The 26,189-nt window shown below is 40.4% G+C and overlaps 1 protein-coding gene across 2 annotated transcripts in view; it reads right to left on the bottom strand.

Moving 5' to 3' along the window:
* The window catches only part of PLPP1 (phospholipid phosphatase 1), an 89,990-nt gene that overhangs the window by 43,712 nt on the left and 20,089 nt on the right, over positions 1-26,189 (bottom strand). The window contains exons 2-3 of one of the 2 annotated variants that reach the window (XM_083703679.1): positions 22,686-22,840; positions 2,493-2,773 (exon numbers count right to left, since the gene is read on the bottom strand). In XM_083703679.1, the coding sequence (XP_083559805.1) occupies positions 2,493-2,773; positions 22,686-22,840 (436 nt within the window). Of the gene's footprint in view, positions 1-2,492; positions 2,774-10,460; positions 10,613-22,685; positions 22,841-26,189 lie in introns of both variants that reach the window. The other variant, XM_083703680.1, reaches the window with a different exon arrangement.

Here is a 26,189-nt window from a genome sequence, read left to right as displayed (position 1 = left end):
TGCAAAGAAGTTGGGACATGTCTCCTATTGTACAGGAGCTGATGTCTAGGTATTCATTAAGAATTAACTGCATAGTTACTTACAGTGCAATGGTAAACATAGCTACTTCATAAATGTCTTTGTACAAGATGGCAGCCTAACCTTTGGCTTAGGATTGGCGTTGGCAAAAACAGTGTTGTTAGTTTTAACTGCTGACTTCCTGTGGTAAACCTGAGGTTGCCCAGGGATGGGGGGGTGGAGAACAATGAATGCACTCTAATTTTGTTTTCTGCCAGTACATCCCTTCTCCACAATAGCAGCCATTGTGTGACTAGGGCACACAACACTCAAAATATATGTCCACTAGTCCAAAAAAGACCCAATATAATTATCTCCCAAATTAGATAAGATTGAAGGTGACATAGAGCTTTTCCAGTTTTGACAAATCACCTTTTAAGCTGCTGTTAATAGGTGAGCTATCAGTTCAAAGTCTTCCTCTGGTATGATGCCCTTAAAATATAAAATATTGCTACAAAAGGTCCCTTAGAAAGACAAGATTCTAAAGGCTCATTACGTCTCTCAGTTCAGATTCCCTGAAAATCCTAATTATAACACACTCACATCAAATGAAATATATACAGGCAGCGTGCATCCAACTGACACACAACCACCAATGTGTGGGTCCTTTTGGACCCAGAAGAGGGCAGAACGGGACAGAATGTACCGGGGGCGTAACAGGGCAGAATGAGATTGTGCGTGTGGGGGCCAGGAACGGAACCCCTGCACAAAATGGTTGCAGCCAGTATGCATTAGGTGCAGCAGTGGACTCTGGGATTTCAAACTTCACCAGTGGTATTCAGCACACACCCCACCACTTGCCTTCTGTTCTAAGTCATTCTTGCAGTGCCCTCAAAACTTGGTGCCATGTGCAGGCAAACCAGTCATGCTCCCTTCAGTGTGTTTGTGTGTGTGTGTGACAGAGAGATATCCTTAAAATTCAGACAGAGAGTTAAGTCAAAGAATATTCTTCCAAATCCAAACTCAATTTTCTAATGGCACATGAGTACACATACCTTTCTAATCATATAGTTCCACTAATTTAATTATATGTCTAACCTGAAGAAAACATTTAACACAATGATAAGTTTTTACTACTTAAATGCCTTGGCTGCTGGCTGGGGTTTAACAGGAAACCAACAGTTCCCACAAGCACAGCTATCCTGCAGGTTGCCAACCCCCTACTGATGTGCTGCCACCATTTCAATTCAGTTTTATACCATGAAACCCTTGCCTGTTTTAGAATGAACTTCATTTTACTGGCAAGCACAACAGCCAATATTTATTATTAAAAATTATGCTGATCTTTATTTACTAAGACATTACAGTTGTTGACTACAGCCTCCTAAGGATCCAGAGACTTGTGGACTGCAAAGCCTTACCTAATGTAAACCAATCTTTTAAGTTAAGTCTATTGCTTTCAATAGGCCAACTTTAACTAATGGTGGAAATCTCCCATACAGTTGGAATGCACCTCAAAGATCATATACCCCCTTTGTTAATGCAAAAAACTGCTGCAAAGCATCACTTATAGGTGGCTTTCCAGCCTCTGCTTAAAAATTGCTAATGAAAGAGTAGACACCACCTTCTGATGATTTTCCACAGTCAAACTGCTTTAGTCTTCCTGAGGCTTAGTAAAAATCCCCTTTCTACTCATTTAAGCCTGCTAAAGAAAAAAAAGTTCCACAATCTACATGACACCTCTTCAAACATTTAAATATGGCTATCATATCATTTGGCTATCATATCACCTCCTAATTGTCCAGGTTTAATATAACCAACTCCATTCTAGTTTCAAGAACTGTAATCCAAAGAAGTACTTTTGGCACAAATCTTCTGCCCAAACTTCTGTCCTCTCATTTTTCAAACTTGTTTTGCCACATGGCACAAGGAGTGTGGAGGACAACAGTGCTGGTCTACAAATGACTCAAAACGTTCTCTTGGATACATGAAAACATCTGCATGATTCTTCAGTGTCCTTCATCAGGATCTGTAACAGCTTATCCTATACTTACCTGTGCCCTCCTGCTCTTGATGATGCCATTACATCAAAAGGGACAACTTGTGACCAAAATACTGATGCAAGCCTTAATAATGTTACAAGATTTACTTCCCACTCTTTGTACAGCTGAGAGTGCTGCATCACTGAAATCTTAATATGTGGACTAACAGCAACTACAGCAGCTTGTAATTATTTGAAATCAATTAACATAATGAATTCAGGAAAATGTGTTTTTCGTTCATGGAAGCACTTACCTCAGCAATACATTCTGCGTGCTGACAGTAGACAAATATGAGTTCATAAACTGAGCTATACTTCAAGTACATCATCACCACAAAACTCACTTCTGCTGGGATCAGTACCCCACTTAGAAAGTAGTTAGAATTTCCACTTCTGCCAGGAAATTTCATCATACAAGTCTTCATGCCAAAATATCTTAAATTAACAGACTCACCTCGCCTCATTAATCTTTGCTTTGTTTCCAAGGCATTTGAAGTTTTCAATGTAACCAGCACTGCAGTTGATCCGTGGCCAATCTGGTACACATATGGCCAGAAAGTGAGGCCTCAATCTACCTATAGAGTATTTGGCAATGTCCGTAAGAGACTGGCTAATAGCTGCGCCAAAAATGAATGTCCCAATGGCTTTGTAAAGAGCGGCAATATAGTTGTTCCGCACAAATGAATTGGAGTGCAAGCGGTTGTAATACACAGAAAGTGCCTCTCCTATGATTATCTGAAATAGAAAAAAAGAAACCAGAAAGACATGAGTTAAAGAAACACCATTAAAATGTTTTATCTGATATAAAAGTTGCTCCGTACATGGGTAAATATGGCGGGGTTTCTTAGTTCATTTTATTGATTTTCAGGATAGGTAAATCTGATTTTTGGCTATGTGAATTTTAAGTAATAATAAAAAGAACAAATAATTTCTGGAAATCATTAGGATGTCTCGAATGGCTGAGCCAAAAATCACTGAAGTAAACAGGAACCTCTGTTTTTTTCTCATGTGATTATGAAGCAAAGGTTTAATGAATGAATGGAAGGCAACCCTTCACCTTTTTTTCCAGCGATAACAACCTTTCCCACACTACTTCACAAAAGACCCAGTAGTAGCACCACAGCACACAGCACATTTTATTCCTCATCAAGTTTCCACTCATTCTTAACCTTCTACTCAAAAGAAATAGTTTCTTTGCCAAGAACGTGATCATTCTGGAAACTCATGAACCAAGTTAAAGGGTTAGACGAGAGCACAGTTGCCAGGGTTCCTAAAGGCCAGATTTTAACATGGGAATCTCCCATGTTTCAGCAAAATGGAATATTTTGAAAAAGCATCCTTCCTTCAGGATGTGAAGCTTTACTGAAACAATAATAAAAGTGCTAGATTTGGAAATCTACAGGAAGATACAGCTTTGTAACTTGACTGTTATGGGGGAGGTGATGTTCAAATTTAAGCATGTTGGTTGCATGAGAAGCATTCATGCTTGTTGTTTCATAACTGGGACTAATTTTAGTTTCTCCTCTTAAAATAGAAGTCTGTGCACAACAGAATAGGAAACAATTCTAAACAGTAGTTGGTCCACAAGCAAGGTTAGAGAATCACAAGAGTGGGTAATTTCCAGTTAAGGCAGGGATGGGGAAACTGTGGGAATTCAACTGCAATTCCCAATAGCCCCAGCCAGTGTCAGAGATTATGTGAATTGGAGGCTAACAACATAGACTATAAGTAGCTGACTGAAGTTAAGGTGGTTAGATTTTCCCCTTAATGAAAATCTCCAGCCAAGGCTAAATGACAAAAATCTACTTCTACAAAAATGAATACAATTCCTACTGTGGCAATGTTGGATATGCATATTGGTTAGCCATCCATCACTAACATATCAATATGCTGCAAGTGAATCAGTAGGGCATCATATACAATAGGATCACAAATGTTTACTAGGCCTTTAAGATATCCAAAAGCTTGCAGATAGCATATGATTAAATAAATATTTAGGAGCCTCAAACAGAATATAGGGAACAGTGGGTTATACACCAACATCCAGAATGTTGTCCACATTGCACCTCTGTCCCACAGAATTTGATTTTAAGTATCAGGAGACACCACCACCGCCCAAGAATAGCATTTATTGCATTTATAAGGGCATAAACTGGAAGATATGTTTTCCATTTGTACTTAAATCTCTGTGGATTCTAGCGTTAATAAGAAGCCTTTCCACAAAACCCAATGGCTAAAAGATCTCTCCGAATTCACATTCAGTCATCAACATGGAGCATCCTACAGACTTTACATGTGTAACTAGGACCTGGATGAATACCATAGGCTCTGTAAAGGCAGGGCTATTCACCAGTTTTGCTTTCCTTTCTTTCGGAGGGATGGGTGGGCAATGGAAGCACTTATTCCAGGCCTCATACAAGAAGGTAACCACAACAACACTGAGAAAAACTGACTGATGCAGTGAGAATGCAGCCCCTCAGGCCTCCCAGAGTCTTTACAAAATAGTCAGGATCAGCATTCTCAGTGATAAAAAGGTAAAGGTAAAGGTACCCCTGCCCGTACGGGCCAGTCTTGACAGACTCTGGGGTTGTGCGCCCATCTCACTCAAGAGGCCAGGGGCCAGCGCTGTCCGGAGACACTTCCGGGTCACGTGGCCAGCGTGACATCGCTGCTCTGGCGAGCCAGAGCCGCACACGGAAACGCCGTTTACCTTCCCGCTGGTAAGCGGTCCCTATTTATCTACTTGCACCCGGAGGTGCTTTCGAACTGCTAGGTTGGCAGGCGCTGGGACCGAGCAGCGGGAGCGCACCCCGCCGCAGGGATTCGAACCGCCGACCTTTCGATCGGCAAGTCCTAGGCGCTGAGGCTTTAACCCACAGCGCCACCTGCGTCCGAATTCTCAGTGATAAATTTATGCAAAACATGGTGTGATATGCTATGTAACATGCCAGACAACCCACCTGAGAACAGTTATATATTTGAGCATGGCTGCTTTCTGTGCTTCCATCAGCCCCACAGGGTAAGTCATTTGTATACAGACCTTCCAGTAACATGCATACCAGTCATCCGAGACAGAATTCTTGGAAGCTGGTTTAGGAGGTGCCCTAGGACATTTGCTCCAATAAATTTCAATGTGATCTTGGGTGATGCCTCCTCTCAAACTGATGACATACAATGACCTCACTGACTTTAATGCAGCTGGCAAGGTGCTTGACCTGAGATTCATTTCAGGTGCTTGGTCACATTTATTGGGTGTTGCTTGGTTACCACCTTGAGAGAGTTTCAGGGCAGGTGCTTATCTAATTGTTAACACCAGAGCCACTCCATTGTTTTGTAGTGTATAAACATTTAATTTCAATGTAATTATGCAGACTTATGACAAGAGTTAAATCTCTACCCTTCCACATACTGTGGTCACCAATAGCTATTTTCAAATCTTAGGGGGCTTCTGAGCTTTGCCTCCTTACCAGGCAGATTCCCTAATATATTTGGCTCATACCCTGCTGCAGTTCAGGTAGGTTAGTGGATTTAAGGAAGCTAAAGTCATGGGCTGAAAACAAATGTCAAACCAGCAAATATTTGCTTGGTAAAGGCACATACCATGGGACTGGTACATTTCTCAACACAAAGTGTATTAATGTCACTTTTGTTAAAGGAAAAAGGAGGTAGTCAGAGATCTAGCTTTTCTAAAATAAATCCTAGTAAAAAAAGTGGTACCTCAAGTTATAAATGCCTCAGGTTACAAACCCGAAAGTAATTGCTTCCATTTTCGAACACGCCTTGGAAGTTGAACAGCTTCCGAGGCACATTTCTCAATTTTCTCCATTGAAATTGCCAATCATTTCGGAAGTCAAACGGTCTTCCGGAATAGATTACGTTCGACAACCAAGGTTCCACTGTATTTTTGCTGTCTCAGGGACTGGATGGCACCCTGGCAAGTTCCATATACAGAAAATAACCAGTGGTTGTTGAATTTTACTCCAACAGTGATGATGATACTTGAATGCAGCAGGTTAGCTTAGGCAACAGAAGACAATGAATGTGGCCCACACACCTGTCCTCCAACATCTCACCGCCACTCCCTGCCACCCCAGGCAGTTGCCTCACTCCACCCAATGGTAAGGTCAGCCCCAATGGCAAGCCTAATTATACTGGACTTAAAAGGCAACAAGTTATACTAATGATAATGGTGACTCTACAGAATTGGAGCCTCAGTTCTTAAAAGCTTTAAGATGCCAGGTGCCTTAATGTTTTCATGTTCTCAGTTTTTAATAGCAGGCTGTGAGATACCGGTTGCCAACTTTTTGTGCCAGTAAGCCCATTTGGAATTTTGATAAAGTGTCCTGGGCACCATTAAGAAAATGGCTGCTGAAGGGACATCACATAGGACAAAACAGCTGGTGGTATGTAATAAAATGTGGACATGTTTAAAAAGACATGTTCAATGCAGGAGAGACTGAGCAAGCACAAACAGGAACTGAATTCACAGTCATGCATTGTAAAGTGTTTGGGAGATATTTACGAAGACCTTTTGCAGGCATCACAGAAGGTACTGGCGAGCACACTGGCATTTGTAGGCATTACGTTGGCAACGTCTGCTACAGAGATTATGTGAATAATAATAATAATTTATTATTTATACCCCGCCCATCTGGCTGGGTTTCCCCAGCCACTCTGAGTGGCTTCCAACAGAATATTAAAATGCAATAGTCTATTAAATACTGAAAGCTTCCTTAAACAGGTCTGCCTTCAGATGTCTTCTAAAAATGTGGTAGTTGTTTTTCTCTTTGACATCTGGTGGGAGGGCGTTCCACAGGGTGGGTGCCACTACCGAGAAGGCCCTCTTCCTGGTTCGACATTGAGCTCGACATTGAGCTCTAACCCGTGTCCGGTCAGATTCAGAATGAGTTATCCGCCACCGGCATTCTAGCCGTCTCAGCAATTGTTTCATTGCCCTCAGATCTGTGGAAAACCACAGGGTTGTCCAGGTTCCATGCAATTGGAGAGACCGCTTCAGAGCCAAACAGTCAATAGCCCTGGTTAACTCCACATTCCAGCAGGCCACCAGGGAATCAGTTGAAAGGCCATCAACATGGGATAAAGCATCCCCTACCACTCTCTGGAAACCATTTGGATCCATTAAGTGGCGGGGGCAGACCATCCAAATCAGTCCCACCTCCCTGCAGAGGGGAAGGGTCATGGAGAAATCCACTTGCACAAGGAAGTGATCTGACCATGGCACTTCTTTAGTTTCGCTTTTACTTAGTGTCAGATCACCAACATCCATAGAGGTGAACACCAGGTCTAAGGCATGTCCGCGGCTATGAGTTGGGCCAGACCTATTCAGGGACAGCCCCATGGAGGCCATACTTTCCACAAAGTCCCGAGCGACCCCTTGTAAGGTTGTGTCGGCATGGATGTTAAAATCCCCTAGGACAACCAAACTAGGTGTCTCCAGGAGAACATCCGCCACAACCTGAAGCAGCTCGGGCAGGGAATCCTTGGTGCAGCGGGGAGGTCGGTACACCAAAAGGAATCCTGTACTGCCCCTATTGCCCAACTTTCAGAACATGCACTCAGAGAACTGGGTCTTCTCGATAGGATGCCTGGTGCAAACTAATGACTTCCTAAGAATCACTGCAAACCCCCCTCCCCGCCCACAAGGCCTGGCTTGCTGTGCGTTAAGAGAAACCTGGTGGACAAGCAGTGGCAAAGACAGGCCCATCTGCTTCATCCAACCAAGTCTCTGTTACACATGCCAGGTCAAGTCCTCCATCCACAATCAAGTCATGTATGGCAGTGGACTTATGAATCATACCTGGCATTGCACAGCAGCACCTTCAGGTCATGTGGGTATCTCTTGCTGATTCCAGTATCCGTCTGGTCAAGACCAGACCCAGAGGCAGGGATAGTCCTCAAACAACGACTAAACCTGCCTGTGAAGTATACGCAAGCCCTAGCAGTTGTATCATTCATTCTAGAATACCTGAAAGATGCAGCCAATTGAATGAGTCAAAGCTACCTCATATTGTAATCAGAACAGAATTGGTGTAATATAATCCAAACACTTGGCTCCCACATTCTGTGCTATTTCCAAACAGTATTCAAGAGTTCATTGCAGCAATCTAGCCTGGGCATAACCAAGACGTATGTCACTGCGGCTAAATCCATGGATTTGACAGGTGCAGCAGTAAGCTTGTAAGAAGTACTTCTGGCCACCAATGTCACCTGTAGTTTCTTAAATAGAAGGCAGTGAGTCTGGGAGAAGTCCCAGGTGGTGTACTTCACTCTTCAGGGGGAGTGTAGCTCTATCCAGAACCAGCTGCACACCTCCATCCAAAAATGATTTTGGCTATTATTTGCTTGGCTCTGTTGTTATAGTGCTTTATGCAGGTGTTTTAGGTTTTTAATTTTTCACCGGCTCTGAAATTGCTTGCAATGAAGAGCTGGATAGAATATTCTCTCTCTGGGTTTTCAATCTCCAACACATGTGGATCAAAGCAAGTCATCAGGGCGTGACACATTTCAAGCTTCATAATTTTTTTCAAAAAAAGGCTAGAAATCCATCAGGTTTGTTTCTAGCATAAGCAAGAAATAACCAGACACTGCCTTTACTCTTGATCATGCCCATGGAGCACTGAGGATCATCCTTGGCTGAAACGTGTTGAAACTGCTTTTAGAACAGGGAGCATTAAAAATAACTAGAGACACTGGAAGGAAATGAGTTCTCTGAACAAAGAAGGCAGCAGACAAGTTTATTTTTGCTTGAACTGAGGGGCAGGGAGAGAGAGGGAGAGAGAAAAATAAGAATTACAAACTCACCTTCTCATCTGTGTTGCAACCAAGCTAGCAATTTGTCTAAATAGCAACTTTGGCTCTACTTTTACAAGTTAGCACTGACTGCTCAGTACACCTGAGCAAATGACCACATTCTAGCTAACTATAGCACAATCAATTTCCCAGTAAAGGAAAAACTTCACTAGAAATAGCTTGGTCTATAGCAAACATATATGGCATGTAAAAAATGTGATAAGATGTCCATTTATTTTTATTTTATTTTTAAAGGCAACCATGAGGACCCTCATGAAATGCTTGGGGGGCGTGTTTAACCCTTCCTCTATGCCATTTTTCCTGAAATAAAATCACACGAACAGTATTAGCTTTACAGGGATGTAGAGAACACGAGTTGAAGTGCTATCCCTGCATTTTTTCATCTGCAGTGGGAACAGCAGCTTTGGGTAGTGATTTAGATCAGGAAAGCAGCCTGTCAACAGAAGGCTTGACACCCCCAGCCGTGGGCAAACTGGCCTTTTGAGTGGGGGGGGGGGGGGACGGAGCTGTGGGAGAGCATACAAGGTAAATCCATACCATGTAAAATTGAGGTGCCCCAGAAAGAAGGCACCTACAGTGGTACCTCGGGTTAAGTACTTAATTTGTTCCGGAGGTCCGTTCTTAACCTGAAACTGTTCTTAACCTGAAGCACCACTTTAGCTAATGGGGCCTCCTGCTGCTGCCGCGCCGGTGGAGCACGATTTCTGTTCTCATCCTGAAGCAAAGTTCTTAACCCGAGGTACTATTTCTGGGTTAGCAGAGTCTGTAACCTGAAGCGTATGTAACCCAAGGTACCACTGTATATCATCTAGGTTCCTGCAGAAAGTCCACCTTATCTTAATTGTCTTATTGCTCTGTAGCCCTGTGTGGAGCCATAGGATGATAGGTTGGGATGGATATATTAGTTAATGGAAATGTTATGGAATTAGGGTGGACAGCTGCATAGATAAAAAATGTTTGTATCAAGTTCAAGACTACCAATCAAATATTAAATAAAGAGCAAAATATTCAAGGTTCATTTTTGTTCTCTTTAGTTGGATCCAGTTTTAACATGTTCTTATCATGAGGCTGTTTGTGTTTCCCCAGATGTCCCAGAACTTTAGAACTTCTTCCCTTACCCATGCTTTGAAAACACAGCAGGATTACGGTATCCTATTTCAGCTGGCTTTTAAGAGCAAGCAGTGGGTCCTGATTTTCAATTCTTCCATTTGGAGTCTAAAGTAGATAGTGTATGTATCTATATGTGAGAGGGTGCTTAAATATTGCATTAGCTGCTCTGAGGTTTTAGAATGGAGCAGGCTTTACATGCAAATGAGTAAGATAAAAAGCATTAATAAACATTGTTTTTCAATGTCTGAAGATGAATGTCAATCCACCTTAACATTAGGCAATTTTTTCTAAATAAATGCTTAGCCATGGAGCGATGTCATTACAGTATTATTGCTCAGTTTCGCTTTCACTAAGAATTGTAACTTCTTTCTTCCAGGTCAGGAAGAGTGCTCTCCTTTGACATCATGTTATCCAATAGCAAACAAGGTATGACAACTTTTCAAAATGCAATGTAATGGAGGAAAATGAGCTGTAAACTTACAACAATTAAATCCAAGGGGACAATTATCCCCGCTAATAATTCATATGAAATGGTGTCTTCTTTGTAAGGATACTGGATGGATTCATCATTACAGAACACTCCTCGTTTGAAGGGAGTATTCCTCGCAGTCAGAATTGCAAAAGGCAAGCCAACTAGCAAAAAGAATAAGATAATTATTTTACACAGGGTATTTCAAAAAGGTTTAACCCCAAGCACTTTCCATCCAGAGCAGTAAGCAAGAGCGTGAAGGAGACATGCAGCAAATAGTACCACTTCACCTTTACATGCTGATTTAATGGATGCATTAAAGGCTTTTAGCAGAATAATTTTTTTACAAAGGGAACAGGAAGAGCTTTCCAGCATCTTTCCACCCACACAAGTGTGGCGAGTGCACATTCAATTTGTAAAATTTATGCTCTTCAAGATAGTTTTATGGCAACTCCAGTGCCCTCAGTGTTAGCTTGTTGCCCATAAGCAGACCAGATTTGCAACTTCATCCCAAAACAGCTTTTCTACACAGAGACACTTGTGAAATGGATGATAAGTGATGCCAAAGCAGGAGGAGACAATGTAGAGGAACCTGGTATAACTTGGTCACTGCTTGTTCTGTAAAGCATCCAGCATTATCACTGACTTCTGCCTCAAACTCTACCTTCTACACACTCACCTTATATGAAAATATCTTCATCATAAGCATCCATAAATATCCATCAATGAAAATAAAGCAGAATTTCAAAGCCTAAGCTAGAATACATTTTAACTTATTTTTAGTTGAGGCAGGCTCAGGACTGTCAAATGATGTAAGTAATGTACCGGTAAGTAAGCAAACTCAGGTTTTAATCCAAACAATAGATCAGAAGACAATGATTGTAGGAATGATAAGCAAAAGAGATGTAGGAATGAAAAGGACACACAGGCTTCAACTCCTCCTGGTCCCTTAATCTTATAAACTTTGGGATGCTCTATACTTCATTGCTGCAGCTGGAATCTGAGGGAGGGGTAGTGATGAGAAGCACATTCTGACCTGCTCATCCTACAGATACTACCTCAGAGGTGGTATAATTTGCCATGAAGCTGGCAGGTAAGACCACATAGTCAGTTATGTACATCTAGGCTTGCAACTTATTTCTAGATGAATGTAATGCGATGAGATTGGATAAAATCAGTGCTTTTTTGGGAGGGGGTGCAGGAGTACGCATAGCCCTAAACATTTTTTGAATCTAAGTTTGGCCTCATTGAGGGGCAGTATTTCAATACGAGTAGGAAAATGAGAGTACCACTAAACTTTTTTTTAGAAAAAAAGAACTGGACAAAACTAATTCCAGAATTAGGAGTACTATGAGCAAATTAACATGTGAAGTTAGCAAACCTAAAGAACAGGAGATATACTGCAAGAAAAAGTGGTAGGAGTTCAGCTTATCAGCAAACTACAAGAAATATATCTTAGCACCAAGTGCTCAGCATGAACATCAAAATTAAATCTGCTAAGAACTACACTTGTATTTTTCTTAGATAATAAAAAAATGACAAAATCTGAAAATGGTGAACACTTAACTACAGAAGCCAGTTAATAACATAAACATTACTTCAAAGACATAACCCCATGGAATATTCTGCTTTACTGGAATCCAAGACTACAGAGTTCCACTTGTGATCCTTAAAATTTTGTTTGCACAAACATCAGGAAAACATTGGTTCATTGACCATGTAAGTAACCCAAATATTAGAATGTGCCCATTATGATACACATGTCAAAAAGTAAAATTTTCGTAGAGAAGTAAGTGTCGTTCCATAATTAAGTGTCAGATCAGCCCTCAGAAACCCTCAATTGCAAAATTCTATGGTGGTCAGAAATATATAGGGATTAATATATGTCCTTTCAGGAATGCTGGAGGTTATGGCTCCTATTCAACAGGACTTTTTAAACACCTCAGTAAAGAGGGTGGGGTAAATTGATAAAAAAAGGTCCTAATTAGTGGCTGAAACCTATTTTGTTCATCAACAAAAAAATAAACATTAAAAGGTTGCCAATGAAGGAAATCTGCCCAATATCAACTGTCCCTAGCAAACAAAGTACAGAGCTCAAATGTAAACAGATAAAACAATGAGCCGAGGTACATATATGTATTCTACAACAAAAATCTCTGCCATGGAAGCCTAACACTTTTAATCTACTTTAATCATTATATCAGGGAATCTTCCCATTTATAATGCTACTGGAGGATAGAGAGACAAGTAGGCACAGAAGACTAAACCTGCTGCCTCCCTTGCACACACCACTATATCAATCATAGCAGTTCAGCAAACAATGTACAGAGATTTCAAACCGTTCCATGTTTCTTAAGATTATAATTTTTCTACAGTTTTATAAAACTAAAACAGTCTCAGAAAGACAATTCCATGTTGCATGCCAAACTCTGTGTGGTATGGCATGCACAAAGTCCAAGCAGTAAGTAAACTTCACTAATACAAATAGGAGCTCTGCAAATTTACATTGAGGAGCTTCGCAGTCTAAGAACCGTCTGCTCTTTTTGCTGTTATCTCTTTCTTGTGTCCTATCATAATCTGCATATTTCAACTGAACACCCAAGAACTTGGCAACAAGGTCATTTGTTTCTAATTTTTCCAGGCATAGTCACACAGTTTTTAATCAGTATGCCTTTAAAAAAGATTTGCACATTTCCAGTTCTAATCTAACACTGAAAATATTCCAGCATGCTACCAAATTTTCCAATAAATGTTATTTTACTCATGTTCCCTCTGTCCAAAATGCTGAAAGCTGGCCTGCCATTGAGGATGGAAGGAATTAATCAATCTACCCAGGGTAGAAATTTGTCAGTAACTTCTCAATAGCCATTACCCAGGAAGATCTTATGGAAGAACAAGGAGTTAGATGAGACTCCCTCAAAATGCCTAAATTCAAGCCAATGCATGACATGGCAACACCCTATCAGACACTGTCCCACCAGTCAATGAGACAGAGCAAGACACACAATGTCAAATCACATCCGATTTTTATTTATTTATGAATTTATTTATGGAATTTATATAGTGTCCTAACCCCGCAGGTCTCAGGGTGGTTCACAGTGTAAAATCAGAATATAAAACCACAAAATAAATAATCCTATCACATATGTTAATTCTATGTTGATAGATTTAGACATTATGAAGAACAGAAGGAAAGAGATGAAGTAATGTTAATTCCTTATATAGTTTTGCGCTAAGATTTGTCTAAGAATGCACAGCACCCACATACATACACACGGCACAATGAAAACTACTCATGAAATTCTCAGAAGCAGCTTTGTGATGCAGCCACGCATGGGGGTGGATAAGAAAAAGTGCTATGCAAAACCTACCCATCCTGATCACTGCCAATCTTACAGTGACCACCTAGTTTAAAGTACATTGTTCATACACTTTAAAACTTATCTTTCCTGTTTGTTTGTTTGTTTGTTTGTTTGTTTGTTTGTTTTAAATTAGAGTTTAGATTTTCATGCCAAACTTTGCACTCAATTACAAACTGATATTTTCTGTGATCTCTGCATAATTTTCCAGACCCTAGATATAGAAAACTTTATTGCATTCATCATGGAGGAGGGAGTAGTAGAATGAATTAAAAATCCCATGTGCAGATAGCATAGAACAAAATAAACTAGTTCAGAAGTAGTACTGGAATACTCAGCATGGCAAATGTACCTCCAGCCTCTTTCAAATTCATTTTCTATTTGCACTTCAATGTTTTGTGCATGCTCCATCTTCAACAAGCTCTATTTGAACAAGCCCTTTTGAGGATCAGGCTGATCAAATCAGTAACTGAATTAGTTTGGCAAAGATTTTAAAGGGAGCACAAACGTAAGGCTTAAGTCTGTTTGCATTAGTCTTTACTCCTTAATTAAGAAATGTTTTGACAGGAAATGTTAGAAGATTTATTTTTTGCATTTGCACTCCACTCTCTGCTCAAGGCAGTGTTTTAGCCTCACAAACAAGCCTATGGTGAAGGTTAGGCTTAATGATTGTAACTTACCTAAAGACACTCAAGTATGGTCACTCATGAACGGGAGGCAGGAGTTTAAACCTAGGTTTGTGTGTCACATGCAAACCCAACAATAACAAGTGCACAATACTGCCCATCTGGCTAACCACATTAATTATCTAAACTTCTCAAACTTGTTTTTCAACATTGCTGCCTAAACAAGTGTTTCAAGGCCTGCTTTGAGATCATTTATATAGCACTTTTAAAATGAAAAATAAATAATGTGCCAAAACACAATCTTGTCTGGACTATCCTTACAATAATAACAGCTTCACACATTAAAGGCAAACGTGGGTTTGACACCTAGTGAGGGAGCTAAAGCCAATCCTTGCTCCCAGATGCATTAGTCATAGCTGAATAAGTTATTTAAATTTATTGATTGCAGCGGGTCTACTCCAAGTATAACTTAGTTGGATATCACCCATATGTACCGAATTCACACTTTGCAATCTGTGGAGCAGCCTTAAATCCTATTTGATACTTTAAAGATGTTAAAAGCTTTGGGGTGGGGGGAGATGGGGAGGAAAAGAAAGATACGTATTACTAATACAAGGCAGATTACAGCTCAATTAAAATATGAACAAATATTTCAGATCCAAGACCATTATTCTATGCATTGGGCTACACTGCCTGCCACAAGCTCATTATGGTCAACAACAACAGGAAGTTACTCAAAGGAATAAAAAATAGAGGTAATTTTTTTTAAGCCAGGCATGTTACCAAGATGCAGCTTGTTTTCACCACTCCCACAAAACCTGCTCTTACACCTGTGAAACCCAGTCTACTTCCACTTGCAGTAATGTTTACATCCTGGCACAGCCCTGAAACAGGTTCTAAAGGCACAGCCTAAATTCCTTAGGAAAAGGCTGCACAAGGGAGGTTTGTAATGTGCACATTCAATTTTGTGAGCATACATCTTATATACAGGAATGAGAGTTCATAAATTAAAGCAAGTCCCAGAATAGTAGACATCTTTATTGCCACAGGCAGAGCAAATGTAATTACTCTTTAAGAGGGAGGGAGAGAAATCAATCACTGCTGAACCATGGGAGGAGGCAGCCCCCTTTTGAGTTTTTTCTAAAGATTTTTCGTACCTCTGCAAACCTTGGGGTTCACCCACACATGTCAATGCCTCCCTCCTATTCATGGGTGGTGCAATTTTGCCACATAAGGGCAGGCACTGTGGGAATGAGTTTATTTTTAGTATATACAAGTGCGGTCTTGCAACAAAACGTTGCAGTGTATCTGCGATGTGTGTGTTTCCTGAGCCTGTGGTTGAGGGGGTTGAGAAAACAAAAGTTAACAACAAACTCAGGCACTCTGCTCTAACTCAGATTCTACTTCATGTGCAAAAAAAATTATTGTATGTTTCGTTTTGGGACATTAAAACTGCAATTAGTCTGCTTGTAAGTCATTGATGGGTGAGGCTTCTGCACACAACTGAGTGCTGGATTTGGCATGCTAAAAAATCTGAGAGGGCAATTTAAGTAAATTTGACTTGCTGCAAACTGCGAGGCATGAGGGAGCTTTGACTGTGATTCTGAACCAGTGTTAGGCCTGCCCCTGATCTCCAGTAATAACTATGGAATACTGAAGAAGTGGGATCTGAAGAAGGGATCTGAAGAAGTGTGCATGCACACGAAAGCTCATACCAAGAACTGACTTAGTTGGTCTTTAAGGTGCTACTGGAAGGAATTTTTTTTTGTTTTGACTATGGCAGACCAACACGGCTACCTATCTGTATATGGAATACTCGGCAGCACTCAAATGTATTCCATAGTTAATACTGGAGATCAGGGGCAGGGCTAACAGCTACTGTCTCAGCACAGCCCAATGAACAATAGCTGCATAACAGCAAACTACAATGCAGAGGGTTGCCCTATACTAGTCTTTGCCACCCTGATGCCCTCCAAATGGTTTGGACTACAACTCCCATAAGCCCTGGTCAGCATAGCCACGCTGGCAGGGGTTGATGAGAGTTGTAGTCCAAACCGTCGGGAGACAACCAGGTTGGTGAAGGCTGCTGTATACTACTCACTTGGCTCAGCCTCCGAAGGGGATAAAAGCACCAGATAACATTGCAGGGTTACCATAAGCTACTTTCCTAGTTTCAACCTGATCCTAGACCTGCAACGGTCAACATTCCTATGGGGGTGGGGGGAGGAATCAGGAGGGATGGGATGCCTGCTAAGGGAGAGGCAGTCCTCTTATGGTGCAAACGTACACTCTATTACATTTTACTGCAGGTCACACATGTACAAGTACTGTCCCTGGAATTAGTTATCTTAGCACTGAACATAGACAGCAACTAGACATGTTACTTGTGTGTAAGGAATTAACACATGAAGGTGAAGGCACTATTGATCTTAGGCAGGAAGGAGGATTAGGACCACAAGCATGGGGCCCGGAGGGGAATAGCCCTTCCCAAACATACAGTCATTCCCCTGAAGCTGTTTTAGCCTCAGAACGTAAAACCTTTCATTATACACAGATGAATAATAATGAACAAAATAAAGAACAAGACAAGAATACACCCAATATACAGATTACACCCTTAAAGTTTTACAAAGGCCTTCTTTTTATGAAGTAACTTTAAAAAAAGAAGAAGCAGCAAAATGGTAGGATATTATATTTGTTCAGCTTTGTTCTTGCCAGGTTGCTATAGGGAAAAAATGCTACATGTACCTTTAATCATTTACACACACTATTGTGTGTCTAATGTAAAGGTTAGTTCAACATAAAGACATAGTTAGCTCAGGAGGGCGTTTATTCCACAGCCTTCAAATGGGCTCATCTAGACATCAACATCAAGTTATACTGGCTCACAACATGCAATTTAATGCTCCATGTTTGTGCATTTTAAACAGATGGTTTCAGCTGTTCAAATTCTTAATGAATAATAGCAAAGTGACTCATTTTGAATTGTACAAGAGTCAAAAGAGGAGCAGCCCCAGGGAAACCACTGATCCTTCCCTTCCCTTTCGCCATGCTTCCCCCCCTTTTTGAAGAATGTACTTTCATGTGCAGTGCATTCTAAACCCAGGCCTCAAGGTATTAACTAAACAATAATCAAGAGCTTTCCAAGTTGTTCAGCATCAGAGATTCTGGTTCAGCAGCACCTGAGAATGGCCTTACAATCAAAGCTGGCAGAATAGTGAAAAAGACTGGCCAATGGCTCAATAGGCAGATGCCAAGTTTCTTGATTTAACACAGAGACTAATTTTGCTATTTGATCTTTATTCATTTCTAGCTTAATCAGGATACCCGATTGATATTTTTCCCCACAAATATCCAATTCTGCAGCCCTATGCACACTTTCTAAGAGTAACCCTCAATCAACACACCAGGACTGACCCCTCATCAAACATGCAAAGAAACTGCCTACAAGTTGCATTGCTTGAGTGACAAACAAATATGGCTTAGAAGTGAATTATACAAAATCCCAATTTATGTGCCTTCACATCCCAAGGTTTGATGAGGTCTCTGATGACGTCTCTCTTGCACAAAAGTCCAATCTTACACTTCAGGAAACATTTTTCAAATATTTGGGAATTCCGGTAACCAAAGACCTAGCCCAACTCTGAAGGAACAATTATGATCCTCTGTTGAAGCTTTTTAAGCAAGATGTTATCTCTTGGCATCCTTTACTACTCTCTTAGCTTGGTTGTGTGTCAGCTATTATTATTAAACCATGGCCACTGTGGTTTCATACACTTCCTATTATTCTCCCCGTCTCTCTATAGGTTTATTTCACCACAGGGAAAGATTATGTATTCATAAACTTGTCTTTTAAAAGAAAATAAAAGAAAGCTAAGAACTGAGGTATAGGGGTCCCCAATCTACGCCTGTATTGGAAACCTTGCCAACTCAGGCAATTGTTACCCATTATTAACCATAGCAAAGATGTCTCCTGGGTCAATGGACTACTCCCATGTGTCCCCAAGATTTTAAACTCTGCCCTTTGGTACCCTTTCTCAACTTGCCTTCCAAAGTCTTGAAAATCCCTTTCTTCTTACCAGGCTGTATGTGTGGAGATGACAGCAGGCTTTAGCTCCAATGCTCCCCCCCCCCTACACCCCTACCTAGATTATCCAAAAATTTTCCTGCCCAAAGTGTTACGGTCACGGTGGGGTCTGGGAAGAGGCAAGGTTTGTTAATCTGTATGACTTATTTGTTAATGGGAAATTTAAAACACCTGTGCAGCTTCTTGCCTCATTGCCAGACCCTGAAAGGCAGTGGCCTCAAGAACTTAAAAGTACATAGCAAGCCTTGCTTTTAAAAAATTGAGTGCTGCTGCCGATCTCTATCATTCATTAAACAGCTGTTAATCTGAGTTAGAGCCGAGTGCCTGAGTTTGTTGTTAACTTTTGTATTCTCAACCCCCTTGACCACAGGCTCAGGAAACACAATCAGTGCAAGGGAGTAGTTTCTGCTCTTTAATTTATGTTACTGGGAATCAAATATGGAAAATTTCAAAGATTAAAAGTAGCCTGGGAAGCAGATATTGGTGAACCCATTGTAGACTTGATATGGTACTCTCTGTGGTCCTCCCCTCCCTTTAAAGCCATCTCAGCCACAGGACGGGAGGCAACATTAAAGATGGTGCACTACTGGATTTTCACAGTAGGATTAAATTATATGAATCAAACTCTGTCTCCTAACTGTTGGAGCAGTTGCTCTGTTCAGGGCTCTTATGTTCACACGTGGTAGCATGGTCTTCATGTAGCTTGGTTTTGGGATCCAAGATTGAATCACCTTTCCAACATTCACGAATCACACTGTGCCCAGATATCCTTCTTTAGCCTTACCCTCCCTTTCCAAAGTGCTCTATAAAGACTTCATTATTCTTTTATTAGTAGCTGCCAGAATGACAGTAGCGGGAGGATGGAAAATGTCCCTGGCATTTACAGTAACTAACTGGTATGATCGTGTTTGGAGATTAGCCTTGATGGAAAACCTAACCCACAACGTCAGATTAGCTTAAAGATGGTAAAAGAAACAAAAATCCTATGGCACCTTAAAGACTAACCCATTTCTTATGGCTCTTGACTCTTGTTTTTTGCTACAACAGACCAAGTTGGCTACCCTTTGGGAAAAGTTAACGGTGCTCTTGAACAAGGCAAAGTTATTAACCATGGGGTATAGGCGAGTATCTGAAACATGTTGTGTTATCCAAGTCACTCATTGGTGTTGTTTTCTAAACTGAATTACTAAGAAACCATAACCACACATTCACAGAAGTTATTCTCCATTACCTTGGAAGAGGTGGGGGGATCTTATGTCACAAAGTAGCTAAGAGTGCTCAGAACTGCAGTTCTGTGAGGGGTAAACTGCAGTTCCCAGAGTCCTTTGGGGGAAGACATATCTGTTGAAGTGGTATAAGAGTGCTTTAAATATTTGGTTTGGATAATACCTTAGATTAGGTGAAGAGCTGAACGATATCGATTCTCATTCAGAAGTTAAAGCAACTATAATGTAAACCACTGCAGAAAGCCTTCTGTTTCAGAGCTCAAGCCTATCCAGAACCTAGAGACACTTGCTAATATTTTGAAGGAGGACAGCTGCTGATGTTTTTAGCTAAGTTTTATCTTCTCAGAATCCTTGAATTGCATAATTTAGATCCATTTTCTATTACACTACATAATGTAGCAAATTTATCCATGGGGTCATTCCACATCAAATCAACGCAAAAAACAAGGGTTTTTTAAAAAAAACCTTATAATAACCAATATTATGTTAATTTTTATAATGAACAATTTGGTTTCATTTTTTTCCTATTACAACTATGGGTTGTAGAAAAGTTGTACCCAGTAGCCATTTTTCCCCACAATGTCCAAAAAAAAATAAAATTTTCATTACAAGGAATAAAAAACCCATAAATTTCATTCTTTGTCAAGAAAGAGCATGTTTGTGCAATAATTTTTAACATCAAAAACTTGGGGTTCCATCATGCCCACAAGCTGAAAATTGAGGTTTTCTAAACCGAGGTTTTCCACTAAAAAAAGTACATTTATATATATTTAAAAATTAGGCATTTGTAAAATCTTTTGAGTGCTGGTGTATTTTTTCCTGAAATCCTCATCCTCTTATTGAGCTCTCTGTAAAATTTCGGAGAGATCTGATCATTGTTTATGGAGAAAAAACATAAAATGTACATGTGCCAAGGGTCTCAAGAGGGTCAGACAACTCAGATTTCATGAAACTTTGAAGTGCTATAAAATTAAAACCATTTGAGATAAAGGGGGGAAATTTAAGGGGGTTTCTTTCAACCATAAGGGAAGGGTGTACACCAAGTTTCATCAAAATCCAAGATGGTGGGTGACATGACCATGTTGACATGACATGGAATGACCCATACATGACATTGCATAGTATTTCTCCTCACAGCACATAATTCTTTCAGCGCATAATGTTGTTTTCCAAATATGCTGTACTGAAACTAAATGGTATTTTCTATGTTCTTGACAAAGATGAAATCATTTTCTTACTTTCTAGGTTTACATATGACAAGAGGTGTGTATTTACACACAATAATGTTGGCAAGACTGTACATTAATGTACAGTTTATACCGAAGTGGCTTTCTTTATACAAAAAAGCAAATGACATTCCTATATCCCAACAGCATTTTTCAGCTGAAGTAAACTATTTGGGCATTAAGTGTCAGCAGCATGTACAAGCTTAAGAGGCAAGAATTTTATTTGCTTTTAGAGAGATCTGGAGTATTAACACTGTAATGTTATGTGTCTGAAGTAAAGAGCAAACATATGAGCACTATTGACTTTGGGTAGTGTAGACTGAAAATGAAATATTACTTCCAAGAAGAGCTTTACTATAACAAATTAGTGTGATCTTAGCAGTTAGGCATATTTCAACTGCTCAAGGTATTTCAATGGTGGTCCTCATTTTATTTTAACAGCAAGACTCTTAAAACACATTTCGCTATATTTGCAAGAGCCTTTAATGAGCAATTCCAATAGATGTAGCTCAGTATTTCAACGATAAAAGGTTGTGCATGAGTAAAAAATGGATTTGGATCTCTCACAAACACCCCCATGATCCCAAGCATAAAATCCCATATACAGTTATTTAGGAGTAAACACAACTTAATTCAGTGAATCTTATATCAAAGGGGTCATGCTAAACATCTTACATTTAAATTAAGGAAGTGTTGAGGCTCTCAAATGGTCATTTTAACTGAGCGTACCTCATACAGACATTCTTAATTCAGCATAATTTTAAATACAAAGACAAGCCTACCTATTTAATTGAACACATTTTTCTAAACTCACTTCATTCATTCACCCAGCAGTCCCTTCAACACCAAAGCAGAAATTCTTAATTGGTTCCAAGGTGAATTGCTTTAAATCAAGACAATTAAGATAAATTTAAATAATATAACCAATTTAAATTTCCCAACAATATTCAAATAAGCGATTAAAGTGGCTTCCCATTTTGAAATGCACACATTTCCCAAGGAAGCATACATATTAACAGTGCACACTAATTGTGCCAACAATTATAATGGTTTTCAACTAAATAGGGGACGCGGGTGGCACTGTGGGTTAAACCACAGAGCCTAGGACTTGCCGATCAGAAGGTCGGCGGTTCGAATCCCCGCAACAGGGTGAGCTCCCATTGCTTGGTCCCTGCTCCTGCCAACCTAGCAGTTTGAAAGCACGTCAAAGTGCAAGTAGATAAATAGGTACTACTCCGGCGGGAAGGTAAACGGTGTTTCTGTGTGCTGCTCTGGTTCGCCAGAAGCGGCTTAGTCATGCTGGCCACATGACCCGGAAGCTGTATGCCAGCTCCCTCGGCCAATAAAGTGAGAGGAGTGCGCAACCCCAGTGTCTGCCACAACTGGACCTAATGGTCACAGGTTCCTTTACCTTTACCTTACAACTAAATAGAGCAACTTCCCCAACCTGGTGTCCTTCAGAAGTTTTGGAATACAGCTCCAATCATCCCTGACTGGGGCTAATGAGAGTTGAAATGGGGCGATGGGGCAGGCTCACCATCCCTGCTTTATTAATGCGTTTCACAGAGGCTTCTCGTTCTGTTACTACAAATGTTTAGTCAGCCAAGTACATTTAAGCCAAGCCTTTTCCTTTTCTTTTCTCAAAGACTTGGTCAAATAATGAGCTCTCAGCACACATTTCAGACTCTCCCCACACAGCTGCCAGCTACTTACAGAGGAAATGGGCAGTGTGAACCCCACTGCGTAGAGGACAGTGGATGTGATGGTACTGTCATGGAACGGATACTTGATGCTGTCATCATTACAGAAAAAGCCCCTCTGATACGGCTTTATTTTTGCCAAGTTTAGAACAGCAAGGGGTAAGCCAGCTGTTGGGGGAAGGGAAAAAAAGATACACAGTTAAATATTTATCTATACGTATTATCAAGCATGGACGAAACTACTAAGCAACATGCAAAACTCAAGAGTGTAGCGTATTCAGTATCATGCAGTGCACACAAACTGCCTAGACTTCAAAGCCCCATTTACCTATCTGTCCCATAGATACCAGCAACCAGGCCTGCCAACTGCAGAAGTGAGAATAGCGCAGAGTTCAGACACCAGAATGATGCTTTCCACATAAGGCAAGTTATGAGGCAAATTATTTAGCTGCTATGTTTATTTGGATTGATAACGTGGGAATGGAAATAATCAAAAGGGAAATAATTTGAAACTTGGACAGAATATAAATAAGAACTGGAATGACTGCAAGGAATGTAGGGCTTATTTTTATGAGACAATGTTTTTTGAAGCCAGGAAAAAAGAGAAGAATTTTCTGAAAGCTTGATGAAGAACACTGGTTATTAATGAAGTTACAGAGTAGAAGGACAATTTGAACTAACTGTGTCTATTGAATCACTGTAGTATCCTAGCCAGTTATCACACATGATGAGCACCCTACATCCCAAGTATAGCAAGCTGGAAGGAAGAGGGAATCCTCTTTATAGTTGCACTACACCTTAGCGGTTCTCTGAGGGGGCATAGGGTTTCATGGGTTCTTCTTATTTTTATGGCTTACTCCTTGACATCAGCAACTGCTACAACTAAAAAAGACCAAAACAAAACATTGTCGTATCCCAGTGAAATATTTTACAGGGAGATAGACACTGTGGATTGTTTTCCCCCCTTCACTTTCCCATATTGAGATGGGACTCATATATACTCTCCAATTTAAATATTACATTCATCCCAACATGCGTATTTCAAGGAAGAACAACCCTCAGCCCCAAGCACACACAGACTGTACACCTTCATGTCCACCTACATAGAGATTTTTATAATATGCTGAAATGTGGATTATGCTGGTTAGTACCCAAACTCCTCTGTAGTTTTAAATCTGCCTACCCTCAGTCTTTTTTGAAGAGCAAAAAAAGAGGACACATTTGCTGACTTTTAACTATGGACTGTCATTTAACCTACTCATGAAAATGAGAACATGTCCCAGAAAAAGGAGACATGTGGCAACCTTAAATAAATTGTTGTTTTAAAATTGTCTGGATGGGGATGTAGTGTGAAAAATCTAGTCTTGAGGGATCAAGTGTTGGAAGATGGTACTCAGCTCTTCTGATAGTTTGCAGCCCTATGATCACTGATGTTTGAGTTGTAACTTTTAAGAAGAGGTAATTAGAGACCTATTTTAGGCCCCTATTTGGCCTATAGCTTTGACAATGAAAGGGTGGTCAAGGCTCCTCTCAGCAGTGACAGTAGCTGTGACTCTCAAGAAGGCAGAGCTGGAGGCACAGGAATAGAAGCATGGTGTCTGTGTCATTCTTAATATATTTGTCACACTAAGGAAGACTGCTTGGAGAAACCCAGACCTTGGTAGGCCCACTGCTCACCTCATTCCACGGCAGATTTGCCTGGTTAGTGAAGCTCAGCTTGAGAAGTTTAACGCACCTCTTATCATTCATTATGCCTTTTAGAATTTCCAGGTTAAAAACATGAAAGGGGTCCCTATATTTGTTACACTGAGGATTATTCCTCCCCCTCTCCCAGTATTTTTTTGTGCCATACCTTGTAGTATTTTAACTTCTAACAACTCAAATGTACAGCACGCCTCAGGATGTAGAGGCACTAACCCCCAAGCCCTCCTGGCTCTCATAACTGAATGTGTAAATGTCCTAGACTGAGTTAGAGGATCAGCCTGTGCTGTTATGTATTGTGTTCACGTCAGCCTCTGCTATTTATTATCCAAATGCAATTTAACATTTGATGTCTGTATTATCATCATTTGATGACTGCTTGAACCAGACTCTAATCTCAAGGTAAATTCCAAAATGAGAAAAAGAATTTACCAAAGGGCCCAAAGCAAAAAGAGATGTACAAAAAGGTCTCCTCCAACTTTTTTTAAAAGTGAGGAATGACCCTAACCAACATTTTTTTAAAAAGTGTGAATACTAGTGAGGTAAGTGAGGTAAAACCCTCTCTCCATAGGACATTACTTCTTCAGTCTCTTTGCTCTCCCCATCCCCCTTCCCCACAATCACAACCACACATTTACAGGATACCACAGTGAAACCATCACTTCCGCAGCAAAGCTGCTTACCATTCATTATCCAGAGACAGAATCCCAGGATTAGCACTACTGCAAATGTCATACTAACCACAGAAATAAAAACCATTCTTGCTTTTTGGTTCAAGATTACGTCAAAAGCCTACATGACCCACGAAAGCCAGTGTGGTACGGTGGTTAGAGTGCTGAACTAAGACCAGGGAGACCCAAGTTCTCCACACTCAGCCATGAAGGCTCACTGAGTGACCTCGGGTTAGTCACTATCTTTCATCTTTATTTACCTGACAGGGCTATTCTTAAAGGTAGAATTTGGGTGGAGAAACCACATACACTCCCTTGAAAGAAAAGGGTAAATAAATTCTCGCAGCCCTTCAGCACCTTGCAGTGTAATATATGGGGAGTATTACTCCTAAGAGTAAAACTACTGATTACCCCTGATTATAATGAGATTAGATTACCCCTGGTTATAATTAGTTGGGCAGGCTACAGAATAGTAAGGAATACAGTGCGGGGTGTTGCACTAGCAGAAAGGGAATGGGGGTTATTGGGTTATTTTGGTTTTCAATTTTATTGTGCATTTGGTGTTTTATATTGTGATTTTATGTTGTAAACACCCTGAGAACTGCGGGTAAAGGGCAGTATACAAATTTAATGAGTAAAAATAATAAAATAGCCTTCTGCTTATGCAACTGTACATTTTTGATCGAAACACCAACCTTTTTTAAAAAATAATAATCCTAGATAACCATTTCTGCGAACAGAGTGGAGGGATAAAGGGTCTAAGAGTAAAAGAAGACAGATCAGGGTGCCAAAGCTGTGTGGATGAAATGAACAGAGGCAAACCTGCAGCTTATCAGAACTTTAAGAACGGAAAGTCGTGAATGTGGCAAACTCAAAGCAATTCTCATAACATTAACATGGAAAGCAGCCCATGTCAAGTCTTAAGCATAATGGTATCTCATTTTATCCAGCAACTTATTTAGCAGTTTTTGAGGGGTGGAGAGAGAACCAAGTTAGTAAAAGAAATAATCTTACACAAGTGTTTGTTATTTTACCTTGCTTTAGAATATGAATCTTCACCTACACCAATTCCTGGATAGTTAAAAAAATAAAATGTTCTCTGTGCCCTTTCAAGCATTGGTTCAAAGCTACTCTAATTATAGCTG

The sequence above is a fragment of the Podarcis gaigeae genome, assembly GCF_964106915.1.
Source record: "Podarcis gaigeae genome assembly, chromosome: 11".
Classification (NCBI taxonomy): domain Eukaryota; kingdom Metazoa; phylum Chordata; class Lepidosauria; order Squamata; family Lacertidae; genus Podarcis; species Podarcis gaigeae.
This window is presented reverse-complemented; position numbering and strand designations above follow the sequence as displayed.